The following is a 22,766-nucleotide window of genomic DNA, read 5'->3' on the forward strand; positions in this document are numbered from 1 at the left end:
ATATCAGTCTTAGTTTTGGGTGGTTCGGTTTTTGCGGGTAAGCGTTCGGGCTTGGCCCTTGACGGCGGCGGAACAGGCTTCGCTGCTGGAACCTGAGGAGGTGCAGCTATGGGGGCAGCTGGGGGTGGTGCGGCGCTTGGGGGAACAGTCTTGCTAGGCTGCACGGGTTTCTCCACACCCGTGACGGGGATTGTCGCACTTTTGGGAGCGGCCTTATCCACGGGCTTTGATGGTGGTGAGGCCTGCTGCTTGGCAACTTCTCCTGGCAGCAGCTTATCAATGACCGCAGGAGCAGCTGACCGTAACTGTGGACCAGAATATTCTGTCTTAAAATATGCCAGAAACAAATAAAACATATATATAATCTTCCTGACAGATTACAAATGTCTTCAGGACTGAGATGCTACTTTACGAAGGTAGAGTAATAGTGCTCTCAGCAGCAAATATCTACAAAATGGCGAATAACTGTGTTATATGGTAGTGCTGTTAGTTAGCATGATTAGTCAAGTGTGTTTTTTGACAGTTTAGGCCATATGCCACTCACAGTTGGTTTTCAGTGGCGTGGGCTGATGTTATACAGATGCAAAAACAAATTACTGTTATGTAGGGTCAGAAAAACTACTATATATGCTCCACATGATCAAGATAGGGGGTGATCTAGATTACTGTAGAAACACAAGTACAACTTCAAGTAGCCAAGATTGCTATTGCACAGAATTTATTGTGATGACCAGTTTCAGCAAACTACATTACCATCATCAGATCTGTAAAGCGTAGATGAACTTGTTCAAGCACACTGGAATCAGATGTAAAAGGGAGCAATACAATTTCATATAAATATTTCACTCAATCCTTATAGAATGCATTTCATGTCATGTCATATTTCAGCAAGTCAGGTATAAAATAACTATTATATAAAACACAGTACATTTTGCACTGATTATACATGCTCAAGGTCATACAGTAGGAAAATGAAGACTGAGATTCTCGTGTGAACATCACAGACATTACAACCAGCCACCAATTGCACTGGATAGCAGTTACAAACAAAAATACACAGTGTCACATAAAGTATAAAGGCAAACTGACAATCCAAGAATGTTACACTGCAGAGATACAATAAATAATCCAAATCACAACACATTAAACTTATTTTTTACTAAAATTTTAAATTCAATTACTTTAAATTTAAAACCACCTTAAAAAACATAATAGAAAGCTCTGCACCTTCAATATATTGTTTAATACATGAGTAGTCATATGGCATTTTTGTACTCAAAAAACAAATACAATAAAAATATACATGTCATAATATGCAGGCAGCAACCATACACTGTTGTTTTCTACCTTGGTGTAGTTAAGCAAACACAAAGGAACTACAAAGGGAACATCAAGTATTCCACTACCACAAACATATCACTACAGGTGCAAAACCACAAAATGAAATCATTTACTTGACTTTATACAAATCACAATATTTAAGCTATCAATATGTAGCTTGATGTTTAAGTACTAGCATAGTGCTCGAGGTCTTGTGTGAAAGACATGTATGACAACACCACGGGAATAAGTAGCATAATCCTGAAACTTGCTATGTTAATACAATAAAAATGTACTTCTATATAATATAATCAATTATTTTAGTTGTAAAAACCATGAACAATTCATTACAGTCATTACAGCTATACAAATAGGGCTACACACAATTCATACTATATTAAGCTATCAACTTGTAGCTCAAGGTTTAGGTACTAGCACAGTGCTTCAGGTTTAAGTGCGAAATAGGAACTGACAAGGGCAAATGGAACCAATAGCGCAGTTCTAAAAATTGTCATGTTGTGATGTTTAATACTTCTATACCTTTTGTAAATTAATAAATACCAAGAATAAAATGTTATCAGAACTGTCATAATGTACTAATGTGTCACACAATGTCTACATGATATGTGATGTAAATGCATAAAGCTGATAGCTTAATATACTGTGAATTGTTTATATTTGTACACCTGCTTGTCACGACTTATTCATGGTTTTTATGAGTAGAATAACTGATTATATTATATAGAAGTATATTTTTATTGTATAGTGGAACTTCACATAGTGAGCATAATTTGTTCCAGAATCTTACTCGTAGTGTGAAACACTCATTAAGCTAAGCAGTTTATCCCATATTAATTTAATATAAAATACAATAATGCATTCCATGCAGAAAAAATACTAAAAATTTATCCTATTCTTGCCATTTATTCAAAGAAAATTGTACACACAGTCTTATCTACTTTATTATTCATGATACATAACTATTTCTTTTTTCTGGAAGCTATCTATAGTCATTTATTTCTACTGTCACTTCAACACTTGGCGAAAATGCAACACAGCACTATTGTCAAATAAATTTGTAGCATGCGTAGCCACTGCTTTATTGGGGTGATGATTTTCAATGTATCATGTAAATGATTTTCCATGTTTTCAGCATTTCTCTTATTGTGCCAGAAGAGTGCTGCTTTGCTGTTACTGCCTCCTCCTCCTCCTCCTCCTCTGAAGAACTCCTATCCACAACTTCCTGCAGTGAAACACACTGCAACTCCATAAACTATTCAGTGTTATTTCTTGGCTGGGACCTTCCACAAGCTCATCATTATCATTGTTGTCCAGTTCTAGTCCCATGCTCTTGGCCAAAGACACAATCTCATTGACTACAGGCTCCACAGGTACAGACTCAAATGCCTCAGTCACATTTGACAATGCAATCTAGCCAAAGTTTCTTCCAAGCAGAAGTGAAATTTCTCTTGGTAACCCATTCCCACACCTTTTCGGTCCTCCTGGGGCAGAGAACAATGTTAAAGTGATATTTCCAAAACTCTCTGAGAGTGAGATTGGTAGCTTCAGCCAATTTAATGCAATGCAGGAAGAGCCCCTTAGTGTAAAGCTTCTTAAAGCTAGAAACACTCTGCTGGTCCATAGGCTGGACTAATGGAGTGGTGTTGGGAGGCAGAAATTGAATCTTGATTAACTGAATTCATCAAGAAGGTGGTTTTGTAGACCTGGAGAATGGGCAGGAGCATTATCCATAACAAGCAAGATATGGAGTGGCAGAGTCATCTCAAGCAAATATTTGTTCACCAAAGGACCAAACATTTCATTGATCCAATCACAAAAAAGATCACATGTCACCCAAGCCTTTTTGTTGGACCTCAATGTCACATTTAACCTGCTCTTCTGGACTTTACACTTCCTGAAGGCTTGCTGAGTCGCTGAATGGTAAACAAGCTGTGGTTTAATTTTCAAATCACTGCTGCATTGGCACAGAATAGCAGTGTGAGATGGTCTTTCATTGACTTGTGACTTGGCAATGCATTCTCCTCTGCTGTCATAAAGATACGCTTTGTCATCTTTTTCCAGAATAGACCCATCTCGTCACATTTAAAAATCTGTTGTACTAGGTAACCCTCAGAATCTATGAGCATGTTGAAATTGTTGATGAAGTTCTCTGCTGCCTTTGTCTTGGAACTGGCTTCTTTGCTGTGCCTCACAATGCTGTGGATGCTGGTTCTTCTCTTAAACTTCTCAAACCATGCACGACTTCCCTTAAACACCTCTTCAGCTGCTAATGATCCTGGCATCTTCTTAACAAGGTCAGTGAAAATCACTCTCGCCTTGTCACAAATGATGTTCTCATTAATAGTGTCACTTGCAATTGCTTTACATTTATCCATATAAGGAGCAACCTTTCGACATTTTCCAGAATATGAAACCATTGTTTAGGTACTTTTGCCCACTCCCTTTGAAGCATCTGCCTCCTTAATCTTGTACTTGAGGATAGAGCAAATATTTGATTTTGACCAATTGTAAGAGCGTGCTAAATCAGCAACGCACACACCATGTTTGTGTTTTTCATTGGTTCTACATTTCATTTCTAAGGTCATTTTTTTCCTTTTATGGTTGGTATTCTCGTGGCTTTATCCTCAGGGACATTTCTACATAGGTTATTAAAACTAGCACACAGAAAAAACACTGTGTGAACACAAGTTCAGAAAGCTGCAGTAAGATGGTAGCAGAAAGAGCGCTAAACACAGACTGCAGTACATACTAAAGACATTGTTCACATGCCCCTGTCGACAATGAAAGGTGTTCATATTGTTGAATGCTTCCCCTGCCACACTCGAATGTCATCCATGTGTTTGATACGATGACCTTGAGCACAATACTAGTACCTAAACATCGACCTATATGTTGATATCGTAAATATTGTAATTTGTATAAAGCCAGCTAAGTGATTTCAATGTATGGTTACTGCACTTGCAGATGTTCCGTTCCTCATGTTTGTTAATTACACTGAGATACAGAACAACAATGTATGGTTGTTGAGGCTTTATGCTGACTGCATATTATGACGTATATTTTTATTTGTAGTTGCTTTTATAATACAAGTGTGACATATGACTGGCTTCACTACTTGTGTATTAAACAATATATTGAAAGAACAGTACTTCCTGTTATGCTTTTTAGGTGGTTTTAACTTTTATATAAATTAATTTAAAATTATTATAACAAAATAAGTTTAACATATTCTGATTCACATTAAGTATTGTTTGTCGGCAGTGTAACATCCTTGGACCATTGATTTGTCTTTATATTTTATGTGACATGACATATTTTTGTTTGTAACTACTACCACAGCTGCCACCTGGTTAGTGATTGGTTGTAACATCTATGATGTTTGCTTGAGAATCTCTGTCTCCATTCTCCTAATGTACGAATATGAGCTTGTATAATCAGTGCAATATGAATGGTGTTTTAAGTAGTATTTATTTTATGCTTGACTTACTGAGATACTATCGTTTTCATGTTCACAAAGTATTGTTCTATGATATGATGTGGTGTAATATGCTTTTCATAAAAAAAATCAGTGAAATATACTGCAGCAGGTATGTTATATTCCATGGTATAGTTCATGTTTTGTATAAAATTGTATTATGCCCATTTATATTTGATTCCAGTGTGCTTGAATATGTTGATTTATACTTTACAGGTGTGATGATGGCAATGCAGTTTGCTGAAACCGATCATCACAATAAATGCTGTACAATAGTGATCTCGGCTGTGTGAAATTTTACTTCTGTCTCCATAGAAAAGCTGTTATCCTGACGGACCAAGTGTATTTAGCTTGTGTTTGCGAAAGATGTTTTTGATATTTTGTCAACCAAATTTACATATCTACCTTTGCTCATAAATACTTTTAAGTCAATGTAGAATGTGTGGGAGAGAGTACTTAGCCTTACTTTTTTGTCTTTTCCTTTCCTGTTCCATTTACCAGTCAAGATAGGGAAAATGTTTGCTGCCCTTTATATCATTATTTGTTGCCCGCCTCTGTGACATATGATGGAAGCATTTAAACAATGTTAGGTACATCCTCTCATTTTTTTTTTTTATTTCTCAGTACAGTTTCTTCCAAAAAATGTCATGTTCCTTTCAAAGATTCCCATGTAAGAACCGGTTAACAATATCCTAGTAATTTAATTCAGTTAACTGAATTAATGTATGTACTAAATGATAATCCATCAAGTGAGTGTGCATTCAGCACGGTTTAGTTGATGGATAAGTGTAAATGCCTTTGGAGTGTGAAATGAAAGGTGATACGCAAGACAGGAATGAATCAAGTAGTAAATCTTATAGGAATGTTTATCCTGCAATAGCTGGAAAGAAACATCACAGTTAAAAGAAGAGAAACAGGCAAAGGAGTTGTATGTTGAAGATGTCCGTGTAGATGCTCTCCAGAGAATTAATTGCTGAAACCCTGAAAGAATATTTGTTCTACACTGACATCAGACAGTTGTCTCAGTATTCTATTATAATAAAGTGCAGATTTTGATCCAAATTATTCATACTCATCCAGACTAAACTTATCTCAGCTAAATGGAAGTCACTGCTATACTCTCTTGCTACTGGATGTATTTTATGACTGTGACATTCCTCTTCCAACCAAAGAAGTAATCTGTAATGGGAAGTTAATATAAAGCATGTAACTTCTGCTTCACAAAAAAAGGTAATGAATTTGATTGTCTGTTCTTTTGTGTACTATGGGAGACTGAGTTCTGACTGCCTACTATTAACTTTATTCGATCAACACACTATATCACTACGAAGTCTTTCGTGACTGAGTCCTCGCATAAAAAGTTCTCGGTTTACTTGTCGCGTCACATTTGGAAAACATCCCAAGCTTTCGATGACTACCTCTGTCATCTTCGTCAGGGATAAAACTGACTGTCGTGGACAGGTGAGGCATCCGCTTTTATAAGCAGTGGACGGCTTCTCATTTGCTGGATTACGTCACGGTGAAAATGGCGCGTACTGAGGTGGCGGCCTCTATAGCCACAGATTTTCTTTGCGCGCTTTATCCAGCATTGCTTGCAGCGCCATCCATCGCAACAGGTGGAGAACTGCGAGAAGTCTCCCTCTGCATTCTTTCTTTATCAATTGCGCGCTTCCATGCATTGCTGAGTGCATAACCGGAGTCTCTGTTGAAATTATTTGCACAGAGTCTAATTTCAACTGCTTCCCTGATGACAGAGTCCTAATAGTTTGAAGCGTGAGCAAGTACTCTCGTTTCATCGAATAAAATCTTATGTTTATTTAACAAACTGTGCTCAGCCACCGCTGATTTTTCTAGATACCTGTTTTTCAGGTGACGCCGATGTTCCACACAGCGATTGGCAACAGTTCTTATAGACTGGCCCACACAATTTTTGCCACACTCACAAGGAATGCTGTAAATTCCCGGTACTCTCGGGCCGAGATTATCTTTCACGGGTCGCAACATCTCCTCAATCTTCCTGGGTGGCCGGAAGACTGGTCTGATTCCCTGCCGGCTCAGTACTCTGCCGATCTTGCCGGTCGTTGCACCGCAGAATGGTAGCCGCGTGATGTGTTGGTCCACTTCATCTGCTCGAACAGCGATCAAGAGGACCAACACATCACGCGGCTACCATTCTGCGGTGCAACGACTGGAAGATTGAGGAGATGTTGCGACCCGTGAAAGATACTCTCGGCCCGAGAGTACCAGGAATTTACAGCATTCCTTGCGAGTGTGGCAAAAATTGTGTGGGCCAGTCTATAAGAACTGTTGCCGATTGCCGTGTGGAACATCGGCGTCACCTGAAAAACAGGTATCTAGAAAAATCAGCGGTGGCTGAGCACAGTTTGTTAAATAAACGTAAGATTTTATTTGATGAAACGAGAGTACTCGCTCACGCTTCAAACTATTGGGACTCTGTCATCAGGGAAGCAGTTGAAATTAGACTGTGTGAAAATAATTTCAACAGAGACTCCGGTTATGCACTCAGCAATGCATGGAAGCGCGCAATTGATAAAGAAAGAATGCAGAGGGAGACTTCTCGCAGTTCTCCACCTGTTGCGATGGATGGCGCTGCAAGCAATGCTGGATAAAGCGCGCAAAGAAAATCTGTGGCTATAGAGGCCGCCACCTCGGTATGCGCCGTTTTCACCGTGACGTAATCCAGCCGATGAGAACCCGTCCACTGCTTATAAAAGCGGAAGCCTCACCGGCCACGACAGTCAGTTTTACCCCTTACGAAGAGGACAGAGGTAGTCATCAAAAGCTTGGGATGTTATCCAAATTTGACGTGGCAAGTAAACTGAGAACTTTTTTATGCAACAAACTCTATCAGTTAACTAGCTACATAACTAAATAATTTTACCTGAATGTGCTTCATCATTAAATCACTTGCCATTGGAACAAACTACTGTCTTTGTGTGGATCAGATATAAGGTCCCCTACTGACAAAAATAACCTGTCCTAAAAGCAGAATCATCTTTCTGCATTTTCTCTATCTTATTTTGATCAGATCTGCTGAGGACCCCATATACTCTGGCAACAGTCAAGAATAGCTCACACTGCAGCTGCATTGTATTGTATTTTACCAAAAATTATCTCAATAAACTAAAGCTGTCTATTTGCTGTTGCTGAAGTTTACTTTGCATACTGTCCCACTTCATATCTAACTGCTTCAGCAACATACCACTGAATTCCCACACTACCTCATCTTTTGTCCTACTCATGAACCCCCCTCCCCCCCCCCCCCCCTCCAACACACGCACACACACACACACACACACACACACACACACACACACACACACAGAGAGAGAGAGAGAGAGAGAGAGAGAGAGAGAGAGAGAGAGAGAGAGAGAGAGAGAGAGAGAGAGAGAGACAGAGAGAGAGAGAGAGAGAGGGGAAGCCCTTGAATGGACTCCTACTTTTTGATCTCTACAGAGGATCAACTTCTGCACTCCATCAAATATGCATCTCTGGTATAAAGTAAATTAGTATAGTCTATTTCCAAGAAGGATTAAAGTTTGTTGTACTTTTCCTGTTTAAGCAGTAAATTTTGTTGTTTGTTGTATCAGAAAGCTTCTGGAAATATTTCCATTGTCTACATTCTGAAATAAGATCAGTATTCTGCATCAGAGACATCATTTCAAGATTTATTACAGTGGTATTCGACCACACTGAAGCAGTGGAACATGGCAGAAAACCATCCATCAATGCTGCCAAACCAAATTTATATTCTGGTTCTTTTGTTAAAAACAAAACCTGTATAGATATTTTACTTGCAAACTGGCAAGTGCTATAATATTAAGGTCCAAAAAATTTATTACAGTTTTACACTACAATGATCAGTCTCATATTCTTGCTGTATCACTCATTATCCACAACTAGTAAGTAATTTTCAGGCCAAACAAAAGCTTCCACCCAGATAAAACAGAGAAGAGAAATATCTTCAGTGGGGTTGAAAGACTGAAAGATTATTAGAGGAATCAGAGGAATGAATATTTTATGCATAATGCATGTCAAACAGTGTCATCATAGCATTAAAATGAATGAAGCAAACTACCTCAAGTTCATTTTTTTATAATTTTACTCCCTCTGTCAGAAAAGTTCCAGGACAGTTTCTTAAAATTTTATTTCTAAGTTTGCAATACTAGAAAGGAACAAAGTTGTTTTTATACTATCTAGTATGTATGTAGCTCTGAAATGATATTGGTCATGTGGCTGGGCTGTGCTTAGAAACACACTGTTTTGGTTCTTGGTGCATAGTTATGTTGACACAATGGATGCTATGAGCAAATAGTGAACATTGAGTTCTGAGTTAAGCTCAGGAAAACCCTGATGAGACATGGACAATGGTTAAGCAAGCATTTGCAGGCAAGACACTTTCAAGAAGTTGTGTTTTCAAGTGGCACAAAATGTTTCCTGTAGGCAGAGATTAGGTGCAATATGATCCCAGACCTAGTTGCCTTTCTATAGCGTGTACCAAGGCAAACATGGAGCATGTAAGGCAGTTATTGCAAAGAATACCATCATGTAACTGTGCATGTGATATCAGTAGAACTTAATTTGAATCATGGTGTGTTCAATATGATTTTGCACAAAGTTTTGGGGGAATGGAAGCTTAATGCAAAACTCATCCCTCACACACTAGAATATCAACAGTAGGAGGAAACATGAAGAATTTCTGCTGAACTACAGGATACAGCCAGAGGTGATCCCACTTTTCTGTCAAAGAAATGATGGGATGAAAGTTGGTGCTACCAGTATGACCCTCACACAAAGCATTGAAAGAGCTGAATGGCGGAGTCCTGGATCACCAGCCTCAAAAAAAGTCGAACAACATTTGGAAACAAAGACAATGTTGGTCGCATTCTTTGATAGTAAAGGATTAGTGCACCATGAGTATGTATCTCCAGGTCAAACAGTGAACCAAACTCTTTGCATTGAAGTCTTGAAACAAATGCAACAAGCTATTTGACATCACCACTTTGATTTGTGACATTCTCAAGACTGGTTCTTACTGCCTGGCAATGCAAGATCCTATACTACTTTCTTTGCTACCAAGTATCTGGCAAGACATTCTGTTATTGCCATCCCACATTTGCCATATCTGTCAGACCTCCCGCCTTGCAATTTTTTTGTTTTGTTTCTGCGAATGAAAAGGCAACTAAAAGAAAAGCTTCATCAGGATATCGCAGGCATCCAATGGGCTGTGAAAAATGAGCTTACAAGCATCAATGTTGAAAATTGTCTTGCTTGCTTCCAAGACCTCCAGAAACTAAAATTCTATTCATGGCTGACAATCTCCGTCTGTGAAGCACATTTTAAGAATAGAAATAATAAGCAATAATTTAATAAAAATTTGTGCAGCTGATGACTTATTATTTCTATTCTCAAAACATCCAGAAATGTTGGCAACTTTGTGTAGATAGCCAAAGGGACTACTTAGATAGCAGCTAGGATCATTATTTGGTAAGTGCATTTTCTATTTTTAAAAGAAACCTACCATGGAACTTTTCTGACAAAGAGAGTATTTTGATGTTCAGTAACATATATCTGTTTTGAGCTCTCTTGGTTCATTTTCAGAAGTGATGTATAAAGCTAATGCAAAAATATTTTCATGTTTACGGGTACTAAGGACAAGTTGTTGATAATCTAAAGGAGAGGTAGCTTGAATGAAATAAAAGGGTACAAAAGGAAACAACAGATAAGGAAGTGTAGAAAGGAATGTTGGAGAAATATGAGTGGGAAGAGAAGAGCAGAGATGATATAACACATATAGAAAAAGGTAATACCAGAAAGGGAAGTAGAGAGAGAACATGGAGGGGAGGGGGGAGAAATTAGCATGGATTAAGGCTAAATGCAGCAAGAGCCATATGATGTAACTGGAGTACCAAGTTCATGATGTATTGTCCATGAATATGTATCATTTGATCACTGTTGTAGATGCTTGTCCATTGGCATTCACTGTGACAGGTCTAGGTAGTTTTTCTTTTAATTTAATTTATTTTTCAATTCATTTTCCATTTTGGTGCTTAGTGAGTGTTCTCTTCATACCTCACATATTTTAATATTCTCTCTTTCCCCTCCCTCTTTCCATTATATGAAGTTGTGTTAATGGAAATGGTTTATGCCAACAATGCAAATTCCACCAGTTCTGGGATTGTGTGTTGACAACAAATGAATAAGACACCATGAACTGTTTCTATAAATTAAAGAGCATGTTTAAGTTGCATCTTAGCTCGTAAGTGAAATGAAAATCAGTATTTTATGGATATTGTCTACACGCACCTCTTTGTTTTTCTTTTGTCATCATCAGATGTGCTTTGCTGTTTTATAGCATATAATTGTCAGTTTTGTTGTATTGCAACATTTATATTGAAACTCGTTTCATTATTGTGTGATCTAGAAAAGACTGAAAGCTGATTTTGGAAAAATACTTTGCTTTACATGTGCTAATCCAACAGAGTAACATTATAGTGGTATTCCTCACACATACCCATGTCTGTCTTTGTTTTATATGGCCAGTGAATAGAGTGGTTGATTCTTTTATTCAACTTATCATTCCTATGGCACACATTCACCTTATCTGTTCATTTGTGTAGAGTGATGTAAAATGCTGTAAACTTAGTTGTTGAGCAATTTATTTCCTGGTGAATGTTCGTTTCTGTTCTGAGTAAAATCTTACCATGTCTGTATGTAAACATATAAAACAAAAGGCATGCACCTGTATTATGCACGTTTTGATGTGTGTTTATGTGGGACTGGTTTTTTGAGCGGCAAGGAACTTTAGTCAACACTGATATGTTGGTAACAAAAAAGCAAAATATGTGTGGAGATGTTAAAACAAAAATCATGGGCTTAGCTATAAACTGTTTTCTTAATACATGCAAAATGGCTGTGCGCAAACCGAGAAATGTTAACTGTTTAATAATAAAGGAAGTTAGGTAACAAAAGCAATTTCAAAATTCTGCTGTCAAACATCAACATGTAATAAGTTAAAATAACTAAGCAGAGTACCACCAACAATAATTAAAAAATGTTTCTCGCTCCTTCCATAATTAAAATGCGGATGTACAAAGCATTACGGAAAGAGAAATAGCACCTGCTGCTTGCGGCTGCTGATAGTAACTGCTGATGTGGACGGTGAGAGAGACTTTGCAGAGCAGACCGGGTAACGAAGGAACTGAAGGTGTCGGAGCTTCTCTACGCCCTCGAAGATCTTGTGCTGCGGTGCAGATCCAGGGAACAGAATACGTGTAATCGTATCGTTCGGGTTCGCCGGCTGCCACACGAGCAGCGCGCATATAGAAACTAGATTTTGCAGTGGGAAAGCGAACTCACTGCCAGAGCTTTTCCTGTGGATCATCATCTTCATATTAGTAACAACATAGTGAAAATCATAATACAGGCACATGAAGTACATTCAACAGCACCAAAAAGCTGTGCAAAGTGCAAATGGGAGTGCTTAATTACATCCTGACTATGAAAAAATACCCATAACAAGTCATTACTGAGGTACTGAAATTGAAGATACATCAAGAATCTCTTTTATTAAACACAATGAAACAACTAATTGTGGACGCCATTACACGATCTGGCTGAATCATTCTACTGATTGTCAATCCTGGTCCTGGATCCTTATGGTGGTGTTCATGCTGTGGATATCTTCATCTGTAAAAAACTCATCTGCCAGAGCAATGCTGTACAGATGTGTGTTTATTCACATGATTGAGTAATCTGGACCAACTGCACATTTGAAAAGCCACACGCATGGGCACAGTATATCATTTCTATACTCCAGGGCATTAACAGTGATTCAACGATTATTGATATGCATATTTGAGGTGTCTCCTCACACCAGGACACCACCACCACTAACACCACCACCATCACAAGCACATTGGTCTTCTTCAAATATATTCCCAAGTCAGGTGTTGCATTGCACATTTGAGAGGACCAGAACTGTTTCTCACTTGTGTCAAATCTCACGGCCCTGATACTTTCTTTGAAAAGGACAAAACTCATTTCATACATGTTGTACATAAAATGAGTCTGTTGAACTGTTAAAAATCCTCCTCATAATGATATTTATGATTGTTACTACATGACTCAAGTGGAACGATTTATTTTGTGATTCAAGACTGTAACAAAGTGATGGCAAACGTCCTATTATTTTTGTTTGCATAAACGAATGCAATAAATAAAAAATACGAAATTTGATACTATAATAGGTCCTTGAATCAAAAAATACTAACGTAGTCTTGGAAACTTTAGTTTTAGTTCGGAAAAGCACTAGAATATTGTGTCTAAAGATTGCATATTCCAGCCCCTAACCTTTTGTGCAATGTTCCACTGCCTATGGTGCCAACATTAATTCTGGCCACTGCCCAGGTACGAGTTGTAGTTCCCACAGCTGCATGGATTCGTTGCGCTCAGTGATATATAATATTTCGACAGCTTTATACAATTTTATACACACACTTTCTGTAAATTCTCTTGGGATGTATGGTCAGCACGGGCTCAAGACATCGATTAAGCCATGGACGTTACAGTAAATTAGGGGACCAGAAAATGATAAGTATTGCAGTGATAAAAAAAAAGGAAGTGTAGAACTTCTATAGTTCAATTCTATTATCTTGGCTGATCGCGCATGCCCGCCCAGACGCGGGAGATTGCAGCGTTGCCAGTTGCACGCGCCAAGAGAAGCAGCGCCATAGTATAGTTCACAAACTTACGTTTAGGGGGGAGCGCGTAGTTTATGAAGTAAAGCCACCACGGCCGCTGCTACAGAGACGTGCTCACGGCATTCCGCGCTGTGCGCGATTTTGTCATCACCGCACTGCTCGCCTCTGCAGACACATGGTGTTTCGACTGCTTTGACACACTTTATCATTCGATTTCATAAAAACTATTTGGCCCAAAAATTTGATTTTTACACATCTTCTTGACTGATACCTTCCCCCCATAAATGACTTAAGTTTGTTTTAATGTTCAACGCAGTTATTGTGCAGCATTAGATGTAGTAAACCATTGCACGAAATTTTGAAGAATTTGAAGAGGTAAAAGTCCATAGTGTATACTTTCCATGTGGTCAATTTTAGTTGCAAGTAGAAATTTCAAAAAATTACATTCAAACGAATAAAATTCATGTAGTAAGGCACTTCGATATTGTTTTTAAATAAAGAAAATGTTAAGCACCAAACAAGGTCAGAACTCGGAACCTTTCATTTAGCATTCAAACATTTTAACCAATACGCTTACGCAGCTCGCCGTACAATTTGTATCCCGGCGGACTTTAAAATATCACGCAAAATACCGACAAACACTGTTGGTATAACTATGAATTACTCACGTTACATCGAAGTACAATAGGAAATAAACAATTACTGCTGTTCTTTATTGCGAAAAAGCGGTTAGTGAGAATGATACAAACACCTTTCCTTGCTATCGCCTGAATTAGGAGGCTTATTGCTTGTTTGGTTTAATTAATTAATAGAATATGAAGCAATTGGTATAAAGAATGCTTTTTCCAAACTTTGTATGAAAGGAAGTCAACTATCAAGACATTGCTTTTGTTCAATTACTTTATTTATGACTGAACGTTACTAAAACCGGAGACCCTCGTCTGTGCTCTGCACTGCAGTCGAGCTCTGGCAACGTCTGACTGTGTTTTGTGACGTCAGATGCGCAGAACGAACCTAAACTCGGCCGCCGTCGTAAATGACGCGCACTTTAGCATTCTAAACTATAAAAGGCGTATTTATTTGGAAGTGCGCCAATTCGGATAACACGAAAGAGGCACAAGGCCTAGTGCATTCAATACTGATGACAAATTTGGGGATAATCGAATACTTTGTCGATCACATACCGGTACAACAACTGTGTGAACATGTTTGATGTGCCAGTCTTTTCAACTACCATTGTAATAAAACACAAACAAAGGCCAGTGTTCAAAGGATGCCTTGTCAATATCTTTTATGACGGCCAAGGAAAATTCGTCAATTCAGTTTTCCAGGACAACGAAGCCAAATGAAACAACATTGGGGCAAGTGGGAGTGTAGAGGCGGCGAGTTCAGTGACGAAGGCAAGTATTGGTATTAAAAACTCATCGAAAACACTATTAACTCCTGAACTTAACGATTTTTTTTCAAATTCAAAACTAATATTTTTTTTATTAATGAAAAACACCCTACAATGAATGATATTGCGTGCACACACATAAAGGCGACTTTCAAAGCTCAAATTAATGAGTTACAAAATTTTGAAAATGCCGAATAATAAAGTCCCGAGTATACTCGTACACTGGACTTCGATTAAAATATCCATAAACATTACATCCTTTTGTTTCTGTGTAGCTACGAAGTGTAACCACGTATTTTACAACGATTTCCTATGAACATAAATCTTGGAGGCGCTGACTGGAGCACAGTGGATGTAGTTATCGCGTGCCACTGGCAAGCGCTTGTCGCTCAACTGGCGAACTGTTGTCACTTGCAGACTGTAATGAAGTAGTATCACATTCTTCTTCATTTTCTATGCTGCTAAATTCAACATCAAACTCAGTACTGTTGTAGTAAACCTTTTTTTGAAAGCATTGCCTAAACGACAATAGACGAGACAGCCCGAAAGCGCGCGTTTTGTTGCCTAGTATCCAAAACTACACACAGCAGAGACGATATCTAGTAGCAACCACCTCAACCAAAACGCGACAACCAGGCAACAAATGTAGAACCAGATGCTCTCTAGTGGCCGGACACGCAACTATCATTGCTGAAACCGATGTAAGCAGGGTTCAATTTTTCCGAAGGTGACTTCTTAAGTTGCCTGAGTAAACTCAGGATTTTAGGTTTCCATCAAAATAATAAAAATGAGATAACTCGGAATTTTATGTTAAGAACTTAAAAAAGTTTGGTTATTTTTTAATAGACCTGTGGTGGTCTGAAAACGTGTCAGCCTGACAGTGAATACGAGAATTTATTTTAGAAACGTTATCTTCTTTAACACCCTTCATCCACCAGAATTCCAGTGCAAGGGTCACAAAGTACTCAGCTACAGGTGCGACCGCTTGTTATCTGGATGAATAATGGTGACCAGCAGTGAAGATTTTGAGTTATGAGAAGGCAAGGAAACTTGAGAGAGAGAAAAATGTGGGGAATAGAGCAGATGTTCCAATATCCCATACTGCAGATCCCTCAGTTTTCCCACTGCCGAGAATATTTTGTGGGTAGGTGCTTTGTCTTGTTGAAAGACGACTTCTATCTTCAACAAAACAGATACTATTCCTCAATTTTTTGCAGCCAGATCCGTCAGGTGATTACCTTAATATTCACCACTTATTGTTTCACCTTTGTGAAATTACCCAATTAACGAAGCCACTTTCGTATTACCACACAACGATGCCATGACCTTTTCCACCTTTGAAGCTAGAGAACCGGCTTCTGCCCACTATTTCGATCGTTATTTTGATTCTGGTGTGTACCAGTGAATCCGTTTCATCCAGTGCCATATACCGACGCAGAATGTCACCTTTGTTTCTGATTCTCCTTGTGCAATTCTTCGTGCAAAATGTAGAAGACACGTTCTTTTAAAATCCTGGCAATTTCACGCACCTTTGTATGTTAATCTTCTACGATTATATCATGCATTTTTTTCTACAGTTTCTAATGCACTTGCACTCTTCGGATGTCCTCCACGTTGGTCATCTTTGACAGTCTCACGGCCTGATTTTAATTTGGATGCTCATTTGTTTGAGGCGGAATTTGTAAAAGAAGTCTCACTACACTCCTTTTTGAATCTCGCATGAATCTAAGTTGGCGTTAAACTTTCTTTAACAAAACACTTTCCACAGCACGATTTTCTCCATTATGAAAATCCATGAAGTGCACCTTGTCCAGAAAATGTGTTATCTCCAGCATTAGCATCGTTTTGTACCTAATTCAAGAATGAATAAAGCTATGCTCAAAGGAAAGAAGCAATGTTTTTCCTTGCGGATTTGTTCGATATGCCACATGACCCGCCGTTTCCCTTTGAAAATTACGGCTTGTATTCAAGACAGTGGCTTCTAATATGGTCGTAGCTTCCCAGTTCTCTCTGACTAAAGCTATGCTGCCGCGCGGAGTGGCCGCGCGGTTTGATGCGTCATGCCACGGACTGCGCGGCCTTTCCCGCCGGAGGTTCGAGTCCTGCCTCGGGCATGGGTGTGCGTGTGAGAGTTGTTTTTAACTTAAGTTACTTTAATTAGTGTAAGTCTAGGTACCGATGACCTAAGCAGTTTGGTCCCTTAAGAATTCACACACATTTGAACATTTGTTACGCTATGCTCAAATGGAAGAAACATTTTTCTTGTTAAATTTTCTATGCGTTTGATATGACCCTTTCATTTGAAAAGTATGAATTGCATTCAATATGGCGGCTTCTAAAATGGTTGCAGTGTTGGTAACATAGCTTCACAGCTATTCACTCTCTCCTATCTCAAACCAGTTGACTTTAAAGTTGTTATTATTCATATGTTTTTGAAGAATTGTTCCAGGCCAATGGACCATTCTGTATTAAGGTTAGATTTAAGTTTGTAGTTTATCTTGCTTATCTTTTGCACTTGTGCTACTTTGACAGAAAATTTTATTTTACGCCTTTACGTGGTGTACATAACCTGCTATCTATACAGTGTGCTTGGCTATTATAGGTAAAGTTGAAAGGGGGTGCATAGGGAGGGAACGAACGAACGGACGGACAAACAAACAAATGATCTTGATATCTGGAAATCAATGATTTCCCAGTACCGTCCCGTTCCTTACATGGCCGACTTACTGATCGTGCGCACCTACATTTCCTGCTACGCATGGCCGCGCGGTACTAGCCGAGCGGTCTAGGGCGCAGCAGTCATGGACTGTGCGGCTGGTCCCGGCGGAGGTTCGAGACCTCCCTCGGGCATGGGTGTGTATGTTTGTCCTTAGGATAATTTAGGTTAAGTGGTGTGTAAGATTAGGGACTGATGACCTTAGCAGTTAAGTCCCATAAGATTTCACACACATTTGAACATTTTTGCTACGCATGCTATTTGGATGATGTCCCTTATGATGAAAGTTGCGTGTGGAGTACATGCATGATGGTGCACTGGCACATTTTCATTTGACTGTTCGAGAATACGTAGCACGAATATCCAACAAGTGTATCCGCCGGCCGCGGTGGTCTAGTGGTTCTAGGCGCGCAGTCCGGAACCGCGGGACTGCTACGGTCGCAGGTTCGAATTCTGCCTCGGGCATGGATGTGTGGGATGTCCTTAGGTTAGTTAGGTTTAATTAGTTCTAAGTTCTAGGCGACTGATGATCTCAGAAGTTAAGTCGCATAGTGCTCAGAGCCATTTGAACCGTTTGAACCAACAAGTGTATCCGTCATGGCATCCTAGAACCCCCAAATCATACCTGCTGAATTCTCTATTGAGGGGATATTTACAAGCTTTGGTATATTCCATCCTTGTTGATAGAGCCGATGAACTCAGGCAACGGACTGTGGATGGTTGCCAATGCAATCTGAACAGGCCTGGGGTATTTGAATGTGTACAGGTATCGATGCCTTCACAAGAACGATGACCATATGGAATACTTGTTATAATGTGTTTGCCCTCAAGTGTATATCAGCAGTTTGGATCCCCAGGGACTCAGTTATAAGGCAATCGTATCCTCAGCTGTAATATGTTGTATCTGGAACACATCGATTTCCGGATCTATGTTTACTGGGATTATTTGCTTCTTCTATTGTCCTCTGCTCCCCCTTTCATATGTACCTATAGTAAGTCTAACACGTTGTATTATTAAATGGTTGCAATGGTCACCCGCTTCCAGGTGCTGACTGCCTATGCAATGACTTCCAGGGGCAACACAAATTTGATTTTCAGTGTTTCACATAATTATTGAGTTTATTTAAAAATTTAAAATACCGTCATAATCTACTCGTTAACAGCTATAATCTTACGTTAAAGCTTTAACAGAATAAGTCAAGTATTACAGTTGGGAACTGCCTCGTGTATGTGTCTCGAGGCAGTGTAACTACGTGCATATTACCCAGACTGTATTCACACTGTATTTGTGAATGAGAGCACTTGGCAACTTCCAACGAACTTTACACATAAATTAAACTGCTTTTCGAAACTTTTTCTCACTCATACCCACCACAAAGTCATAAAAGAAAACGCTTACTACGTTTTCGCTGTTCATGTAGCAAAACTTCTTCATCAGGTACTGCATTTCGGTTTATTATTCCTTCAATAATAAATCTGTTTGCAACACATTTTGCGGACAGTATAGCCGTATACCTATGAACGTGTCTGCAAAAATATGTCACAGTACGACACATAATTCAGGAGATATTGAGATGCGTGAAAAACTGTCTTTTCTTAAAGGGGAACTGTTATACGTTCCTTGAATAATGGGGGTTTGGGCAGTGGAGATTACTGGTAGCATCTAGATCAGCGGCGGCGTGCGGGCTGAATCAAATATTCGTGCGCGTCATGGTTCTCTGGCGTATTTCGTAACACTTTGCCTCTAGCATCTAACAGCTGAATCCAAGAACGTCAAATGACGTTAAGAGCCTCTTAATAGCCTTGTTTCCCTGCTCAGTAACAAACAAAACTACTTACAGAGACATTAATATTTTAAGATGTGCTTAATTTTAATTACCGTCGTAATTTTTTATATTTGTGGTATGTAAAGTTCAGAGTTCAAATATCTACAAGCCGAAGAAGTTCGATGCAACTCTAAAAAATTCTCGAGAAAATCGACTTTGAAGATTTCCGGGTTCAAATGGCTCTGAGCACTATGGGACTTAACATCTGAGATAATCAGTCCCCTAGAACTTAGAAATACTTAAGCCTAACTAACCTAAGGACATTACACACATCCATGCCCGAGGGAGGATTCGAACCTGCGACCGTATCGGTCGCGCGGTTCCAGACTGAAGCGCCTAGAACCGCTCGGCCACACCGGCTGGCGATTTCCGGGGGTCTGTAATTTATTACGGTTAAAGCGATTTTGCAATGGACTGCGTGGTTCACTCGGTAACGTTCAAGAACGATAACTGGGTAATTCACGCTTTTCGTTCAGTTCCAATTCCTGCTTCATTTAAATATGAAATTCGTCATATATATGATAATTAACACGTATCTAATCACCATTGCCTTTCTTGCAAAAAATGCAAATCATCTTGTTTCTAATAATAGTCACAAACGCTATTCCAGTTTTCATTCCAAGTATAAATTCTTTATTATCGATGTTCTATAAAAGACTGTTAATAAATTTGTAATGATTCTTAATTTAAACATTTTTTACTAACGATTGGCTTGCACACTACCTACCTTAACTTCAACTATCTTACCCTAAGTACAACACACACACCCATGCCCGTGGGAAGACTCGAACCTCCGACAGTGAGAGCCGCGCGAATAGTGGCAAGGCGCCTACGACCGCGATGCTATCATTAACAAATTATATTTGCAATTCATGCTATATGTAACTACTAACAAGATGTGTATTTTTCATAAAAATAAGACTATATTATGAGAAGGATAAATTGCTACTGACCATAGCGGCGATGTTGAGCCGCAGACAGGCACAACAGACGACTAAACACGTAACCTTTCGGCCAGAATGCCTTCTTTCGAAATAGACTTATCTGGCTGTCGCCAGTCTCACCCCGGCAGCCAGAGACAATGGTTATATGTGTGTGAGCTGCGTTTGCGTGAATGTGAGTGTATTTTGTCTATTTCGGAAGCTTATGTGTATGGTAGTGTTTTTATTGTGCCTGCCTGGAATTCGACATCTCCGCTATATGGTGAGTAGCAATCTACCCTTTTCATATTATTGTCATTATTCCATCCCGGATTTTCTGTTGTTTGATTTTTCATAAAAAAGTTTAGATACGTATTAATTAGCGCACATTTGATGAATTTTACAGTTAAATGTTGTAGGTAACTGAACAAAAATAAATAAATAAATAAATAAATAAATAAAACGGAAAAACCACAGCAGTATCCGAACCAGTGGTCCTTTGATCAAGTGATTACTATTTTCGACACTATGAAGTGAGCCGAGCGGTCTAGGCGCTGCAGTCATGGACTGAGCGGCTGGTCCCGGCGGAGGTTCGAGTCCTCCCTCGGGCATGGGTGTGTGTGTTTGTCCTTAGGATGATTTAGGTTAAGTAGTGTGTAAGCTTAGGGACTGATGACCATAGCAGTTAAGTCCCATAAGATTTCACACACATTTGAACATTTTTTTTGAACACTATGAAGTGAGTCAACATAGCTCGCAATGAAAATCGCCTTAACGTTTGTGAATTAAGTCACTTTTGATCCATTGTGGACGTGAGACAGCGACTGGTCAAATATTTAACAAACAAATTCGCCTAAGAGCCGTGCAAACTGCATGCCGTTATTCACTTAATACGTCGCCTGCCATTGGATTTTGCGGCAGGTTGCATTTTTGATACTGTGACAACCGATTATGATATATGACCAGTAGTGATAATACTTATAAGGCTGTAGATACGCACACTATTATGTACTTCATAGATTATTGTACGACATTTTACTTTGGGTGAGGATAGGTTCTCAAACGAAATAGGGTTTTCTCATCTCTAAGAATTATGTAATATTTTTGATATTAAAAAAATTGTCAAGCTTTGTTCGGCTGAGATTCTGATTGTAGATTGTCTATTTTTGGTCTTTTTAATGATTGGTATGCTCTCATGGGTAGATCACATAACTAATGAGGAGGTGTTGAATAGGATTGGGGAGAAGAGAAGTGTGTGGCACAACTTGACTAGAAGAAGGGATCGGTTGGCAGGACATGTTCTGAGGCATCAAGGGATCACCAATTTAGTATTGGAGGGCAGCGTGGAGGGTAAAAATCATAGAGGGAGACCAAGAGACGAATACACCAAGCAGATTCAGAATGATGTAGGTTGCAGTAGGTACTGGGAGATGAAGAAGCTTGCACAGGCTAGAGTAGCATGGAGAGCTGCATCAAACCAGTCTCAGGACTGAAGACCACAACAACAACATGCTCTCTTACAACTCTACGATGTTCAAACTGTCTCAGTGCTAACCTGTATGTACACATTCTATTTTGCTGTGCTGCATTTTGTAGTTTCAAATGCTTTTATTATTACCCGTCACCTTTTGTAAAGCTTGCTGCGGTACTCCTTGATACACACTACATGTATAGTCTTTATTACACAGGGGCCTGAAGATAGCATATTAAATTGCCGAAGCTGGTAGCGAAAATAAAATAACTTCTCAGTTTACACGGCTGTTTGGCGAATTTCTTGTTAAATATTTGCGAATTAAAGTCGCCGAAAACCTCCAAAGTTGATTTTCTCGAAAAAGTTTGAGAGTTGCGTCGATTTATTTGGGTGGAGTAATAACTGTGTTCTGAACTTCACATACCACAAATAAAATACGAAAAATTTGATTCTCGGGTGTTCTCCTTGTAAGTAAAGTTACCCACTTACCTCGTGGGCAACGGGGTAAGTAACGCCGAAATTGCTGGGCTGCAGGATGTCAGGGGTTAGATGTTTTAGTGTTTGTCTTCCAATACTGACAGCCCATGGGCGTGCGCGACTCCTATCGGTCAGCCGCTATGGTATAAATTTTGATACAGAAATAACATAGACAGGGAATCCGCATTGCAGAAATGGTCGTCTTCAAATGTGACGTTTGTCGCAAGGATCATTAAATTAATTAAAGCTGTTGTAATAGAACACAATGAGCAGAAGAAAAACGACATTTAGAGACATTTGTAATGGCGTCTCAAATTGTATAATGCATTTAAACATACTAGGCTAGTGCATAAGTTCGTAGCCTTTTTGTTGTGCATGTCGGTATGCGGGTTGCTATGGGTTTATTTATCAACTGTCATTT

At 39.2% G+C, this 22,766-nt stretch overlaps 1 protein-coding gene across 1 annotated transcript in view; it reads right to left on the reverse strand.

Annotated features, from left to right (window-relative positions):
• The window catches only part of LOC126095429 (microtubule-associated protein futsch-like), a 128,662-nt gene that overhangs the window by 41 nt on the left and 105,855 nt on the right, over positions 1 to 22,766 (reverse strand). Inside the window, exons 8-9 of the mRNA XM_049910224.1 lie at positions 11,958 to 12,210; positions 93 to 305 (exon numbers count right to left, since the gene is read on the reverse strand). Of these exons, the coding sequence (XP_049766181.1) occupies positions 93 to 305; positions 11,958 to 12,210 (466 nt within the window). The remainder of the gene's footprint in view (positions 1 to 92; positions 306 to 11,957; positions 12,211 to 22,766) is intronic.

Source organism: Schistocerca cancellata, chromosome 8, assembly GCF_023864275.1.
Source record: "Schistocerca cancellata isolate TAMUIC-IGC-003103 chromosome 8, iqSchCanc2.1, whole genome shotgun sequence".
In the NCBI taxonomy this organism is placed as follows: domain Eukaryota; kingdom Metazoa; phylum Arthropoda; class Insecta; order Orthoptera; family Acrididae; genus Schistocerca; species Schistocerca cancellata.